This window comes from Erigeron canadensis, chromosome 9 (assembly GCF_010389155.1).
Source record: "Erigeron canadensis isolate Cc75 chromosome 9, C_canadensis_v1, whole genome shotgun sequence".
Lineage (NCBI taxonomy): Eukaryota > Viridiplantae > Streptophyta > Magnoliopsida > Asterales > Asteraceae > Erigeron > Erigeron canadensis.
Genome location: NC_057769.1, coordinates 9223902 through 9241042, shown reverse-complemented (window position 1 = coordinate 9241042; position 17141 = coordinate 9223902). Strand labels below are relative to the sequence as shown.

General features: G+C 33.3%; 2 protein-coding genes across 2 annotated transcripts; one reads left to right on the top strand and one right to left on the bottom strand.

Annotated features, from left to right (window-relative positions):
• Window positions 1-5558: 5558 nt before the first annotated feature.
• LOC122582188 (probable pectinesterase/pectinesterase inhibitor 41) lies at window positions 5559-7658 on the top strand. The gene is made up of 2 exons (XM_043754548.1): window positions 5559-6636; window positions 6920-7658. Exons 1-2 carry the CDS (start codon window positions 5658-5660, stop codon window positions 7594-7596), a joined length of 1656 nt encoding a protein of 551 aa, XP_043610483.1. The 5' UTR covers window positions 5559-5657; the 3' UTR covers window positions 7597-7658.
• A 6121-nt stretch (window positions 7659-13779) lies between these two features.
• On the bottom strand, window positions 13780-14497 carry LOC122582133. Its single transcript, XM_043754491.1, has one exon. The coding sequence runs from the start codon at window positions 14494-14496 to the stop codon at window positions 13888-13890; it is 609 nt and encodes a 202-aa protein (XP_043610426.1). The 5' UTR covers window position 14497; the 3' UTR covers window positions 13780-13887.
• Window positions 14498-17141: the final 2644 nt, after the last annotated feature.

Below are 17141 nucleotides of genomic sequence, written 5' to 3'. Positions count from 1 at the left end.
TATCAAACTGTTATCTAATCAAGCAAACCAAACTTAAACTGCCCACTAGTTTTTCCCCTTGATTTTTGTGGATCAACCCCGCCCATGATTTTGAATCGTCCAGCTTTACATGGGTTTAATGGGCCGGGTCTTCTTTAGTGTGGCCCAACCCAGTATCAGTCAATCAGGGTTTAAAACCAAACTTCCCCTCAGGAGGAATAGATGGGGCGATTCAGGTGCCCCGAATCGTTGTTGAAGAACATTATGACACTGCACAACATGCCCGGAGATTCGACTTGTCCTAAAGACGAAATGGGGCCCGTGGTCTAATCGTGTATTCATGTGCATCTCAGAGGGTTCACTAATGAGGTGGTCAAACGTATGTTTATTTATACTCTTTTATAATAATTATCAACCCCATATATTTAAAAAGTGTTAGAAAATGGTTAGATGCAAAAGTACTAAATTACTCTTAATAAATACTACCCATTAGGCTGGACGGTATGTATTAGGCATGGAATAGGCACCGGGTAGGCATCGGAGCACACACCGTCCCGCTTATCCGGCACCGGTGAGGTGGGGAGTGAAATAGAGACCACGCTGCCTATTCTCGTGCCCACCTTTATTACCGTTTTTTTACTGTTAAAAGTACTCCAACTTTTTTTTTTTAATTTAAGTTATATATACATTATATATATATATATGTGCTAGTGTTGCAGGTGGAAGACGAAGAACAAAGTCAAAGTGTAATCAATATATATAAATTAATTTTTGCTTTGAGCCCCCTGAAGTTTTATCCTTTTTATAAACTGGGTTTGAAAGTACTATTTATTAGGATCAGTGTGACCTCTTCCATTTAAATCAGTGTTGTTTTCTTTTTTAACCGTATTTATCTGAAAAATACTGTTAATTTTTAAGTTTAATGAAAATTATTGTTTAACTTAGTATCTTGTATTAGTTTAAATATTATTTTATAAATTAAGTAGATAGAAAAGAAAAATGAAAGTGGGAGGAACAGGCAGACATTCCCTGTAAGTGGGGAAAAATAGGCACCTGATTGATGACTGGGGAGAACTAGGCAGACATATCATCCACCCTTATGGAAAAAAGTTTTCATAAATTCCCAAATTTTGCCTTTAATGAATTAATTTACACTCTAAACCTTTATATTAATAATTAATATTTTAAACCCTTATCTTCTAAAATATTCCACTATCACCTTTACATCAACCTATACTACTTGACACCGCCACCTCCAATAATACCGTCACCCTCACCGACACCACTAGACCGTCGTTCCCACCACCGCCGTTGCATTACGCTCGTAACATGCTATAAATAACATATGATTATAAGTTAATTTCTTTTGTCATGACTTCAAAATTTTTATATCATGTATCATTCGTGTTGTTTTTGAAATTTTCATGTTTGCCGTTAATTTTTTTTTAATTCATATATTTAATCAAAAACATTACATGCATTATCTAACTTTATTATATATATATATATATATGGGTATATATAATCGTGAATGTTAGGATACATATTAACAAGTCCCATTTAAAGAATCAGAGTCATTATAAGATAGATTATTGAACATCGAAATGCATTCTTTATAGCATATAATTCACTATTGGTCTTTACACTTAGATAAAGCAAACACCATCCTCTCCACTCTTTTCAAATGATGAACCATTGCCATTCAACACACCTACCATCATATATGTTTTATCAAAAATGTCCATAATGAAATAATTTATAACATGTATATCTCAACTCTCAAAAAATTAAACTATTTCCTTTTACATCAATTATATTTACATCAACAACATACACTACTTGTCGTCTTCACCACTACCACAGTCGGTTCCGTCTCACACGGACATCCGTCTAGGGATCCAATTTAACTAAATAATCTGTTTTCTTTTAGTGTAAACAAGTTTAAATAAGAAACATTAACTGTTTTAATACAATATCGATATAACACTCTTTTACACAACTATCACCGAATAATCTAAAATACATCATATGTTTTTGTTTAACAACGTATTATCACCGAATAATCTAAAATACATCCGGTGGGCACTGATTTTCGTAATGTGCATTAATGTGTCACCGTTAAGCTAGTCAAGTTGATATTGAAGATCGTAATAATAATAAAAAGGAGGACATTACGTATCATAATTACAAGGAAAGTGGACATTTACATAGTATACTTCGAGAAACAATTCGAGTAGTATTTAGACATGCATCATTTGAGATGGTGGTGGTGCCTAACTGCCTATCCTTTGAAATATATTTAGACGGATTTGTTATGACATTTCAATATCACATTTATGACATTGAATTAAATTACATGCCTCTATGCTATCGCAAAAGGAGATGAGCGTATCTCTTTCGTTTGTTTTAATTAAGTGTATATATACATTTTCATTTTTAATTCATTAAAAATATATGTGTCGGTAAACTAGATTAATAACTCTATAATATTATCTCTTGTTAACATTTACGAGTAGTAAATTGTTGTGTAGATACAAATAATTACTTCCTTAATACGATTCATTGTATATTTGAACATTGGTGTTCAATCTCAATGCTTCTTGTTGGTATCTAGATATGTGATAAATGTATGCTCAGTTTTGTTTTTATAGAAAAAATAAAGTAATTTTGTATAGTCATATAGCATTTTTCATATTATTTTATTATCAACAAACATCTTTCTAAAAAATATCATCAGACGCGTAATGATATCGTGATTTTTGTTATTTTCTTCTTTAAAACAGTTTGTTTTTTTCCCTCAATCCCACGCTAATGGTTTTTAAGAATTTTGACTAATAAATAATAATCCAAAACACTGGGCCGTGGGATGTGGGTGAGCAAGACAGGGGAGTGTAGGAAACGGTGTCTCTCTAAATAAGACAGATCGAAAAGGGGGTGACTTGACTTTTTTGCAAACCATTATACGGCACCGTCTCAAGAAGTTTCAATGCCCCTCTGTTTGCTTTTAAGCCTTCCGATATTTTTATTAATCAAGTAATATCTTTTTTGTGACTATCAATTGTGACTGAATATTTAGATTAGAATTTAGAGTCACGGTTTATTTTATTTATTTATTTTTATTTGGAAATGCTGGTTATCCTAAACCTTTTCAGGAATGAGTAGTTGGGCACCGGCCCTTCGGACTTGGAGAACATGTGACGTTGAATCGGGGTTTGGTAAAAGAGATCAGTTTAAAAACGATTACAAAATATTCTGTTTTTTTTATACTGAGTCATTTTCATATAAGAGTTGTACAAATATCGATCGTTGTTATCGTGTTACTTGTAAAATTATAATTAGCAAGAACATCACATTATATATATATATATATATATATAAGAAAACATGTATGAAAAGTTGAATACAAAAACAAAAAAAATAAATACATATAAGAAGAATATTACTTTTGATTGCACTTGCTCCTAACTACTACGACTCGAAACGGCTTAATTTGGGCTACCAAACTCCAATCTCAGTTGGTTTCCCCCCTAAAATTTTATATTACTATTCAATTCAATGATAAAATTTTCAAATATTGTGACATGAGTCTAGACCTTAACTTCGAATGCCAACACATGAACCTCCGAGACTACAAAAAAGACAAATAGTTGCCACCTACATTATTCTAATCTAAAGTTGACCGTTGTTGTTAATGTTATATTCTATATCCTAAACCTACTTCCATAAAATGATTGATTTCTAATCATGAAATTAAACAAATTAGCTAGATCGAATTTTAATAATCGAAAAAACGAGTAGGTTTACGTCACTTGATAAAAGTTTTCATATTTTCGAATACAAGTTTAGGAATCAATCGTTTAATCTTTAGGGAGTATTTTCTGTGCGTTTTGAAAAAGCATATATATATGTACATGTTTTCTCCAGTATTTCGATTTCATAGCAGATAATCATGTTTTCATTTAAACATTTTTTAGTTTATTTATGTATTTTTTACAAATATAATTATAAAAAACGATTACAAAACATAATCTCAAACACCCTTTTAATATCTATCATAGATTTTAAAGGTAACATAGACTAAATAAAAAAAAAATTGACATTTAATAATAATAGAATAAGATGTAGTATCAATCATAGATATAGTTCATTTAAGCCCTTTACTCCTTCCTTCACGTATTTTGATTTACGAGTGTGTATATTAGTATATATATATATATATATATATATGGTAGTGTAATAATTTGCTACACACTTGTGTAATATATGACGGTCATTTACGCTATCAATGTTCCTAGCTTGAATCATGCATCGATCATTAGTTAATCTGTTAATTACCATTAAACATTGCTAATTATCATTGTGTAGCAGTTTTTACAAATTCATTTCTAAAACACTAACTTAACTAAATTGAATACATAGTTAAAAGTTAGTGATGCAAAAGTACAAAACTATATGGAAGACTAGGACAAAAGTAAATAACAAGATCCAATACAAGAACTGAATTTAAGCGAGCCCACACTTTTTAAACATCAAGTCTAGTCAAGGCCAGCTATAAATTACGAGTATATATGAGTGAAGATCACTTTAATTAACGTTGATTTGTATTGTTCGTGATGTTTTAATATATATTGATAACCAAGCTCGAAACATCATCTATCATACGTTAAAGGTCCAGAAACAAGTTTCGAGTTATTGAATAATTAAACATCAATCTTTTTGTTCATCACAACCTAATTACATACTTATTTGTTAATTAATGAGCTTTTGATATAATACAGTAGTTCAAAAACAGATAAGAGATTTTGCCCATCTCTGTGATCTCGATTTCAAATTAAATTCAAACATATTAACATGAGTAACTTGTTTAGTTACTTATTCACATGTAATTACACTCTTAATTAATCGTGGCCTGGGTCCAATAATTTATTTGTTATCATTGGGGTGTTAGCCTGAAGGGTCTCAGATTCGAATCTTGTCACATGCAAATATGATGAAAGAGCTTTAACAACGTTATACCCATTTAACAAAATCTTTTACGGCTTTGCCCAAAGTCGAACACGTACTCGCATATTTAATTTGTTATCGTCATATATACGATATAGTGATCAGAACGTCAGTCAATAATGCTAGTTAGTTTACCCCGACAAACTCTGCCGATGGAAAACATGGCACAAACTTTTCTGCAACGACCCATGATGCACATCATTTTTCAAGGTCACCGGCATTGACATCATAATATTCCTCTTATATCATAATCATAATAATTCAATATATAGTACTTTACTATATATTTTGTAAGTTAACTTGACTTACTATGGATCTCAATATTAGAAATGACAAACTTAGAAGACTTGACTTATGTATTAATTAAACTCATAAGTTGGTACTTAAAATTAATTGAAAATTTGACAAGTTGAATCCTAGCGACCAAACAAAACATGTAACGCGTTTTGACGTTTTCAAGCTAAGCTAGCCCCCATGCATACTGTTGACTTTATATTATAATATCTATCTATAAATATATAATCCTAATCCTCTTTCATACTATAATAAATCCTTAAATTCACGTACTATAAATGCATCACCCATCCTTCCTTTAATATCACAATCAAATAATTCTTTATACATACATACACATGCATGTATTGATTTTTTAAGTTCTACTATTACAAAAAAAAATGTCTAATTTATTCTTACTAACCTTTATCACAATCTTCCTTTCTTACACCACCTTATTAGCCTTATCGCAACCATCATCCGCCTCGACCATATGTCAATACACACGATACCCGTCGTTTTGTCGATCGTCTCTGCCGATCAACAACTCGACGGCCAATGTATATGACTACGGACGTTTTTCTGTCCGTAAGTCCATATCTGCGGCCAATAAATTTGCTAACTTAATCGATAAATACCTTTCTCGTTCCTCTATCTTAACCCCGGGCGCTATTAGCGCCCTACAAGATTGTCGATATCTGGCTGGTGTCAATATCGACTTTCTTACAAACGCTTTTCAAACCGTAGACAAAACCCAAACCGCGATTTCCACAATGAAATCGGAAGATATCCAAACAATGCTTAGTGCCATTTTGACCAACACTCAAACATGTATAGATGGGATCCAAGCAACGGCTTCTTCATGGAGCTCGAAAAACGGGTTTTTAGCACCTCTTACTAATGATAACAAGTTGTATAGTGTTTCATTATCCTTGTTTAACAAAGGTTGGGGTGTTAAGAACAAGAAAAAAAGGTCACTAACTTCACATAAAAAACATTTAGGCTTCAAAAACGGACGGTTGCCGTTAAAAATGTCCGAAAAAACGAAAGCGATTTTCGAGACAATGGGACGACGAAAGCTTCTTCAAACGGATGATGGAGGTGATCAAGTTGTTGTCAGTGATATTGTGGTGGTTAGTCAAGATGGTTTGGGCAATTTTACTACTATTACTGATGCGGTAAATTTTGCTCCAAATAAATCTGAAGCTGCTGATGGCTATTTTATGATTTATGTTACCGCGGGTATTTATGAAGAGTATGTCAATATTCCTAAGAATAAATATTATCTTATGATAATCGGAGATGGGATTAATCAAACCGTTATTACTGGAAATCGTAATGTTGTTGATGGCTCCACCACTTTCAACTCGGCTACATTTAGTAAGTACCAGCTAGTAATAATATTCAACTTTTAAACCGTCTATATAATATATGATAATAAAATAAATTAGATAAAGTGTGAATGCCCTTTAGAACTACATATCTTTTTATTCATTGAAATGAAAAGATTTTTCTCCTAAAACCCACATATATAGTCTCAAATTGAAAACTTAGAAGCTAGAAAACAAAAATTGTTATTTTGTAATCCAAATCAAATAAAAATTAAAAAATGAAAGAATATCTAGCATTTTTAATAAATATTGACTTTTCAAAATGTTTGCAGTCGTGACAGCGCCTAATTTTGTAGCAGTCAACATAACGATCCGTAACACAGCGGGAGCAATAAAGCACCAAGCCGTGGCACTACGAAACGGGGCCGACTTATCAACATTTTATAGTTGTAGTTTTGAAGGGTACCAAGATACGTTATACACACATTCTCTTAGACAATTCTATAGAGAATGTGACATATACGGTACAGTTGATTTCATATTTGGAAACGCAGCTGTTGTTTTTCAAAATTGTAACTTGTACCCACGGTTACCAATGTCGGGTCAGTTCAATGCCATTACAGCACAAGGCAGAACTGACCCAGGCCAGAATACTGGCACTATAATACAAAATTGTAATATTCGGGCCGCGGAAGACTTGGGGTCAACCAAGACTTATTTAGGGAGGCCGTGGAAAGAGTATTCAAGGACGGTTTACATGAAAACGTACATGGATACGTTGATTGATGGAGCAGGATGGCGCGAATGGTCTGGTGATTTTGCGTTGAATACGTCGTATTATGCCGAGTTTGATAACTTGGGTCCGGGGTCGGATACTAGTAGGCGAGTGACATGGCCGGGATTTCATGTTATTAATGCTACGGATGCGGTTAATTTTACGACTTCTAGTTTTGTGATGGGTGATGAGTTTTTACCTCAAACGGGGGTGCCTTATATGGGTGGCTTGTGAGTGTTTGTACAAATGTACATGATTTGCGACACTGTATAATTCATCTCTTAATTGATTTGTTATTTTTTTATTATAATTTATATGCATATTTGTAAAATGTCAATTTTTTCTATATAAGAAAATTTTAATGGCTGTCAAAGCTATGATTCGAAGATGATTATTGTGTTTGTTTATTTGATGCAAGAAAGTTATTTAAAAAAAAAAAAGGAAAATAAAAAGGAAAACCACGTCGAGATTCCAAACTGGTGATTTAAACCACGACATGGAGGGGAGATGAAAAATAACTTTTTTTTTTTAATTTTTAATTTCTCTTCTACACTTCTTGACTAGTATAATTGTTTGTCCTTTTATTAATGGCAACCAAATTTTATAACTTAGAGTAGAGATAGCAAAAATACCCATATCCGATGAGAAATTTGATATCTGCATCCGATTTGATCGGGGAATCCCTAAGTTGATCGGGGACAGGGACGAGTTTCAGGATATAACTCTATTCTCCGATGGGAATGGGAAATCGTAAGAAAAATTTCTTAAAATGGTGTGATTTCATTTTGTGTTTGTCAAATAAGTTTCTTGAAATTTTTTTTTGTGAAAATGGGTAATCCGGCACTCCCACTGCTGGACTCGCTATTCTTACACGAGACCGGCATTGGCAATGCCGGCCTCGGTTTGATTAGCGAGACCGACACTCCCACTGCCGGCCTCGGTTCAAAGACGACAAAGCCACTGACAAAGGTTTCCAGCCAGCTTTACATCTCGCATAAAACCTGAACAAACTCAGTGCCTGGAAACATGGATACATTATTCAAATCTAAACTTTCTTAGTTCCATATATAAGACACGAGCAGATATTAACATTTGATAGAGAGCACCAAAGTTCAATCAGACGATCATTCAATGTTACTTACCATATGAAGTGCTACATATTTAGTGAGTTCTGAGCCGATGCTCCTTCTGGCTGCATAAAGCAATATATTTTCTGTAGGAGATTAGAATATATTTACTGCAATAGTAAAAATCTATCATCGCCAACTCATGATGTTAGACTCTTTGCTCCTTCAACCAACCATCCAAGTTAAAAAAATGGAAAGAAAAGGATAGATGATACCTTACAGCATAGGACAATAATAAACATTAAACTATATAGAAACTGAGTTTCAACCCTTATATATTGATACGATACTCATATGAAACAGAAAGAAAATATCAAAACTGAGTTAAAGTATAAAAACGGACCTGATGGTATGGCTAAATTTCGAGGTCAAGTACAATTTGGTGGACTAAAATTATTCGACCTCGGACTACACCTACCTGCACCTTGTCAGTGGCTTTGTCGTCTTTGAACCAAGGCCGGCAGTGGGAGTGTCGGTCTCGCTAATCAAACCGAGGCCGTCATTGCTAATGCCTGTCTCGTGTGAGAATAGCGAGTCCGGCAATGGGAGTGCCGGATTACCCACTTTCACAAAAAAAATTTCAAGAAACTTGTTTGACAAACACAAAATGAAATCACACCATTTCAAGAAATTTTTCGAAATCGTAAATCCCTGATTCCCATACCCGAACCCAAACACATATTATATATTCATTAGAATCACTTTAAGTTTTATCCTATATATTAGAATCATTTTTAAGTTTACATCTTTTGTTTAATACTTTTTATGTGTTCAACTTAATTAACCATTTACATAGCATATATGTTAGTTTATACATATAGAAAAAATGTCGAAATACACATTCTCTTATTTATCTTTTATTACGATAAATTTTGGTTCATTCAGAAAAGGTATTCCCGAAACCCGACAGGGATCCCCGATACTCGTTGGAGACATGTATAGGGATGTAATTTAATTCCCCGACAGGGATGGAGACGGAAATAGGAACGAGGATGAGGTCGAGGATTACAAATAAAAACCAGGTATGAAGATAGGGATTGAGATCCCCGATAATATCCACCTCATTGCCATCTTTAGCTTAGAATGACTTATTGGTATCATATTAAAAAAAAAATTAAAAAAAGAAAAAAAAAAAGCAGCCAAGCCAAACCAAGCCAAGCCAATAATCGCACTTTCGTCTGGTGGGTAAAAATCTAAAATGAGTGTCTTAAGACAATGGATATATGATTGATAAAATAAAAACATGATTTCAATAATGGGTGATGATATAACAACTTTTTATTTCTTAAATGATTTTAGATGTAATTGTTAAGGATGCATCCCAATACGTTTGGCAGGAAGTTGAATATTACATCATAAAATCTAAATTCTGACCACTTGTATAGTTCATATTTTGACTAGTGACCATTGGCCTACCGACTACTCGTATAACACTATTTTCCAAATGTAATTTATAATATTTAACTCTGTATATATGCAATAAGAAATAGTAGCTGATCGTTCAAGAAGCTTGAAATACTTGTGATCTAGGTTGATCCATGCCTAAGTAATAGCGGTATAAATTCCACCATTAATTCATCAATTAAGCTTAAATTAATCGTATTAATTGCTCAAAATAATTTTATGTGGTTTACAGGCACTCGAAGTACCACTCTGAGCCTGCCTCCAAAAACCATTGACCATCTTCCATTTTCGAAGTAAATAAACACATTGATCTTCCATGTTGCATATCATTACTATCTAGAAACTCTTATTGTAAAATCGATAATATACGTATTCTTACTTTATTTGAATGACGATATTTTATTGATCTTATTCTTGAAGTTTGAAACAGACTAACAAAGAACACACAAGTTTGATATAATGCTACTGATTACGAGCATGGTAGTATGGTACCCGCGCAATGCGGCGACGGTGGTGGGGAAAGCGGTCTAGTGGTATCGGTGATGATACTATTGGTGGTGGTGGCGATGTCAAGTGGTGTACGTTAATATAATTGTGATAGTGAAAAATTTTTAAAAAATAAAAGCTTAAAATGTTAATTATTAAAATAAAAATTTATAATGTAAATTAATTTATTAAGGGCAAATTTGGTATTTTATAAAAACTTTTTCCATTGTGATTGTTTATTAAGGATAATCTGGTAATTTCGTATGTAACAATTGTGTAACTATTTTTAAAAAGGGGGTGTGATAGTATAGATATTGAGGAAAGTTTTTTGCAAAACCACATGTAAGTTATTTACTGTAAATGTATACGGAGTAATTGTGAAGACATTCTTAAACGTACTTAACAAAATCTAAAGAATGAATAACTAAAAAATGACGCAAGCCATATGCCCATATCGAAATCCAGCCCAGACGGTGTTGGGCTTTCTATAGAGTTTCAGCCGTTCAGGAGCCATGATAAATTGATAATGAGATTAGTTTCCTGAGATGTAACTAACTTTGACTGAATGTCTATAGTAGAAAAAAACTAAAATTGTATGTATTGTATGTAAGCAACTCGAAAAAATGTTTATTGTATGTAAGAAAACATACGTGGCAACCATATACATGTGCCAATTGTCAGATTTTAATTGGTTAAAACGAAATTCTTACATATAATAAACATTATTTCGAGTTGTTTACATACAATACACACAACTTTAGTTATTTCCTACTATAGACATTCGTTCAAAGTTTCTTACATTTCCGGAAATTAATCCCATTGATAATCCATCCATTTTCTTTTCTTTTTTTTGAAAGGATCCATCCATTTATTTGATTGTTTTAACTGAAGTTGTGCAAATTATATATATAACAATCCAAATTCGGATTGCTACAGTAGATGGCTTGGTTGGATAGTAATTGGCTTGGTTGGCTTATAATCGGCTTGCTTCAGTTGTTTGTCTTTATCATTGTCGGCTAATGAAAAAATTTGGCCCAAATTTACAAACAATTTTTTATATTTTGCTCCCTCTATCTTCTCTCTTTATCTTTTACAAACTTTTTACCTTCTGCAATCAGACTTAATTGGTTTCTTCTTTTGAAAGATGCTTAAAGGTCTCTCTTCAATCCGCAACTGCCGTCATCGTCGTAGTAGTCAGCGTCCATTGGAGGTGTTTTACGCCGGCAATATACGGTTGTTGTCTTCCTAGATGTCTTCTTCTATTAATAACTGTTTGGTGGTTCCTCAACCTGCAGAATTTGTCATCCTGGACGTCGTCGTTAGCAGCCGCCGGAAGTGTTTCAGGCCAGCGGTATTGTTCGATGACGGTTGTTACCGTGTCGACGTGTTAATTAGTAGTAATTTGCTGTAACTTGGTACCTCTGGAGCATGCCAAATATCAAATACTGTACAAGTTTTTTCTTCCTTCATAACTCACTTTCGATGGAGTGCATCACAAATCCATGTTTAAATTTTGTTTGTATCTGTATATTTCAAAATCATTTACCTTTTTTCATACTTTAATGTGCACAGCTTCAGTGGCGGACTTAACTAAACCAAACAAATAAGGATGGTGTTTTTACATGATTTTTTTGGGGGTTGGAATGAGATAAAAGATAGAACATTTGTGGTTGAAATGGTGGATGTTTTTAACATGAGTCATAGACTCACACATACATGTGTAACTATCTGTATACGTGTGTATGTTTTTGGAAGGATATTTGGAAAATCAAGAACTAAAGTCTGAGTAAGCAACAAGAGTTTGGAGGGTAGCAGGATAATAGGTGGCATAGTATGTGGAATGGATGTCATGAGGTGGGGTTATAATTTGAATCAAAGTTACACAAATCATCATTTTACATTTACTTATTTATTACTATATAACAATCATATTATAATAATTATAATAATTTTAATTTTTTATCAACCTTCATAAATTTTTAGATAAATCAATTATTCTTCAATAAACATTATATATTTCTGTTAATGAAATTTTATGTGAATGAATATTGTAGTTTACATTTATTCTTAAGTAAATGTTACACTAAACATCATTTAATTTATTGGTATTGGGTTACGATACAAATACGACATATATTTACTGGTTTCTAACGAATTTTAAGTAAGACAAGAAAGAAACCAACTTCGAGGATAAACAATTAACTATCCTTATATTATGATGCTGGTAGTTGTTTTGTAATACGTACATCTAAGTTTGGGTCTTTAGAACGAGTATAAACTCTTAAAAAAAGCACACAAAAGCTACGACCCCGGGCAACGCCGGGGCAATTCCACTAGTTATCAATAATTCATTTTCTTTCCAAGCAAATATCGAACTAGTAACTATTTCAATAAAAATCAACAAACAACAATTCATATTTCTTAATGTTTAAAGCATCCATATTATTATTACGGGAAAAGTGAAGGTACGGTTGTTTCACACTCAAGTTGAGTGGAAAAACCCATCACATCTTTTTTTTTTTTTCCATAAAATTCATAGGGCCCCATCATTTATGAATTATAAAAAAATATTATGTGAGGGGTTTTTTCACCTAAATTAGGTGTGTGAAAACCCCACACTCATTTTTCCCTTATTATTACTCGAATTATCTTTTTAATTTTATATCTTTTTTGTATAATTTTCACATATGGCCACCAAAAAAGTAAAGGACGTTGCTAAGTGACTGAGCCAAGATTTTCATTCTGGGATCAACGAAGAGTTTTAGGGGGTGTTTGGACTAGCTTTTTTGAGGGAGCTTCTAGTTTTTTGCTTATCTTAGGGGAAAAAGACCATTTTAAGTGTTTATGTGGGCTTTTGAGCTTATGTTTTTTAGTTTTTATATGCCACTTTTTGATAAGCTGGAAATCAAAGCTTTTTAACTTCTCTTCTGATTTTCTTTTCAAAAATTAAAAGCTAATCCAAACACTACAAAAGAGCTTATAAACTTAAAGAAAAAAAACCAAAAATCACTTATATTTTATAAGCATAAGCCAAAAATTATATGTTAGGCCAAACACCCCCTTCGTAATACTAACAAGGTAAAAGTAAACTAAAAATTAAATTGTGGGTTATCAAGTACCTTTAAAAGTAAATAAATAAGTACATAAAACAATAATAGCAATATAGAGTTTCATGAATCGTGAATATCAGTACATAATAACTTAATGCTAAAAAACACAAAAAATAATAAGAGATGAATATCTTATAGTTTCCGTATGTTACAAAGCAAATCATATTTCATAAATTAGTTCAGCCTTCCAAACTTCATTGCAAAGCGGAATCTTGGGTCGCAAATGAAATATACTCAAATCAATAACTCATTAGCAAACTAAAACAAAGAACTTTATAATATATCATGAATTAATATGCATGTTAATGAGTTTCTCAAAAATCCCAAAATGTAAGTTTATACAACATATACATATTAGAGTATACTTAATCTTTCGATTCGATCAATTAATATAATAACTAATTAGTTCCTTTTGGTGCCTTGGCATAGACGTCATAAACGCCCAAAGCATTTGCACAAAACTTCTTCACATTTTCATTCTTTTTAGCCACTTCCTCTACTTGAGGACTCTTCCTCCCTCCGGCAATACTCTTCTCACACGTCTCCGATGTTGTCAAGGCCGCTTTTACGTCAACTGTGACATCCTTTCCGGGCCCGGTCAACAAGGCATTTGTGGCATTGTCTAGCATTTCCACTATACTAAGGTAGCTCGTGGCACAATCCGCCAATGTCTCCTCTTCTATTTCATCCTCCTCAATTTGTTTATTCTCTTCTTTTTGTCGCGTAACTTTTATCATCTCTGAAGTTGCAAGTGCCTCAGCTGACGCAGTTTGGATTGCCACAAATGTTGCTTGTTTCAAGTCATTAACGTCGCTAATGGTTTGGGTTTTTAAGATTGAAACACACAAAGCTTTGTCTCGAGATGGTTCACAAGCTTTTGCTACCACGTCCGGACTTGCAACCCCTGGACGTACGACGTTTTGGTCCACGTGCACCACAGGGTGCACCCGTGCATTGGCTATAACCAAAAAGGAAAAGAGTAACAGAATACATGTTGTGGGATTCATGTTTTTTTCTTTTGTGTTGTTGAAAGTAATTGCGGTTGATGGTTACTTATGAAATATGAAAAATGAGAGAGATTGGAATGATGTAAGGAGTTATAAGAATGGAGATGAAAATTCGGGGCGAATTTGGAAATTACCAAATATGAGGGACTGTTAGGGAGCGAAGATAGAGTAAGGAGAATAAAAATGATCTCCCATTGAGAGATACTTACGCCTCACCATCTACTTTTGTTAAGTTACAAATCGATCCCCTGTTATTATGTAATAATTCACATGTATGTTTTTTTAAATGGACCCAAGTTCCATAAAAATGAGTTTTAAGTTAATCTCGAACATAAGAAAAAACCAACTTTTTTTTATTTTTATTCAAATATTATTTGTTCATAGGACTAGTTTTATATTCTCCAGTCCTAAGGGTGTAAATAAGATGATACAGTTTGCAAGCTACCCGAATTCGACTTGGAAATTACTCGAAATTGACTCGGTCTGGGTCGAGCCGAGCTCGAACTCGAGATACTCGAGTAGACTTTCGAGTCGAGCTCGAGCCACGATATAGCCTGCTCAAAATTGTACTTATTTACAATTTTACCCTTGAATATTATATATTTTTACATAATTACTATGCTACCGAGTCGAGCTTGAAATTGTCGAGCTTATAGAACTAATTTGATTTGAAACTTAATTTATTTCCTAATCGAGCTGAGTCGAGCTCGAAAGTGTCAACACGTAAGACGAGCTCGAGCTTGAAAATAAAGGTTCGATCGAGCTCGAGCTTCGAGCTTTACAATCGAGTCGAGCTCGAGCTTGGTACTGTGTCGGCTCGACTCGGCTCGATTATACCCCTACCCGGTCCCATTAGAAATGTTTTATTTTAGTTTTTCAAATTTTTTCTTTCTTAATTGTGACTTTATTATTATTATTATTTTCTATATTATACAAATTGATTGAGTTTTAAATGTGTTTTTATTTATATAACTTTAATCAAGTATTATATAACACAATAATAAATATTAATAATAAAAGTTGAAAATTCAAAACTTTAAGTATTCAAAATACAGTTGGAACCATTATTGTATGTCGCCCTCTCTCCTACCCCTTCACACCCCACCCCTAAACCATCATTGGATAAATGAGGGCTCCAAACTAGGGATGAGCAAAAGACCCGTTGATCCGCGCCCGACCCAGAACCGGCCCGATCCGCCCCCCGAAAGCCTAATGGGCCGGGTCACGGGTCATGTTTTTGGTGCTTTCGTTGGTCACGGGTTGGATGGGTCGGTCCGGGCCGGGTGAAGGCAAAAACCGAAAAATCGTGAAATACACCCACAACCCGCCCGAACACAACCTGAACCGACCCGAACCTTCACGGGTCGGGGCACGGGGCACGTTTTCATGTTCTCGCGATCACGGGTCGGGCCGGTTTTCGACCCGTACACATTCCTACTACAAACCATCAGATACAATTGGAATCATTATAAGCTATCTAAAAATAAAATCATTTTAAGATTATTATTTATCTTCACATTATAATACCAAATAAATTACTTAAAATTAAGAAATATTTAGGAAATATAAGCATAGTCCCAGACTCCCAAGAGTTAAGTTTAATATGTTAATTATTACATGCATAAAAAATTGAGTATTTTAAAAGGAGAGGATTCCTCAAGTTACTCTAACATAACTAGTCATGTTAGAGTAATCTTGACCCTTGATTGAAAATCAAGGGACAAGATTCAAAGATTATCTTTGAATCTTTTCCCTTGATTTTCAATCAAGGGTCAAGATCTTTCCAACTTGAGTCAAGTTGGAGAAATAACTTGAGGGAATCTCTTCCCGTACTTTAAATCATGACCCATAACTATCAGATTTAGTAATATCTAATGTGCAAATCATTGATATATGCATGTAATAATATGTTAAATATAGTCCCAGAGACTATGTTAATCATTTCTCTTAATTATTAAAATATACATTATAGTTTTGCATTATAGTTTTGCTTAATTGTTTTTTATCATCTATATTGTATTATAAAAAAAATAATACTTTATTTTTAGAAGTGTTAAAAATCATGTAATAATTTCACTTAGCACCCCTTAAAATATTTGACAAACATTATCCCTAACTTTAATGATTATATTACAATCACTTCTTCATCTTCTAAAATATCTTCATTACGTTTACATCAATTATCTATACCAATTGACGTCTCATTTACCATTAACAGTCGCCTCCACTACCACATCATCGCCGCCACGACCGCATTGTGTGTAATGTGCTAGTATATATAAACATGTTTAAATAATATGTACGTTAGGTGTATATTTATGAATCTTTGCTTGTTACGCTAAGTACACCGCCTTACCTTGAAAGAAAAAAGTGATTTGCCTAATTGTTAAATCAAATGATCATTAAACGTTTTATAATCTTGTGATTGGTAAAGCAGTATATCAGCATTTACCTTAGAGTTTTTTATTATTTTATTAGAGTGTCAAAGCTCTTGTCGCGTTAATGTTTTCCATATTTGGACGGAGTGATTAAAATAACTCGTAATTTTGTTAAAGTTGCTAGCTTTAATGGACGGAGCATTACTATTTACACTTTTTGACCCTATAAATATATATATTAACCATTTAGCACTCGTGTTATTTTTA

Bases quoted from the DNA above. Each gene is read 5' to 3' on its own strand.
- LOC122582188 (XM_043754548.1), top strand. From the start codon at position 5,658: ATGTCTAATTTATTCTTACTAACCTTTATCACAATCTTCCTTTCTTAC. The intron at 6,637-6,919 runs GTAAGTACCAGC...AAATGTTTGCAG, and splicing joins TTTCAACTCGGCTACATTTA to TCGTGACAGCGCCTAATTTT.
- LOC122582133 (XM_043754491.1), bottom strand. From the start codon at position 14,496: ATGAATCCCACAACATGTATTCTGTTACTCTTTTCCTTTTTGGTTATA.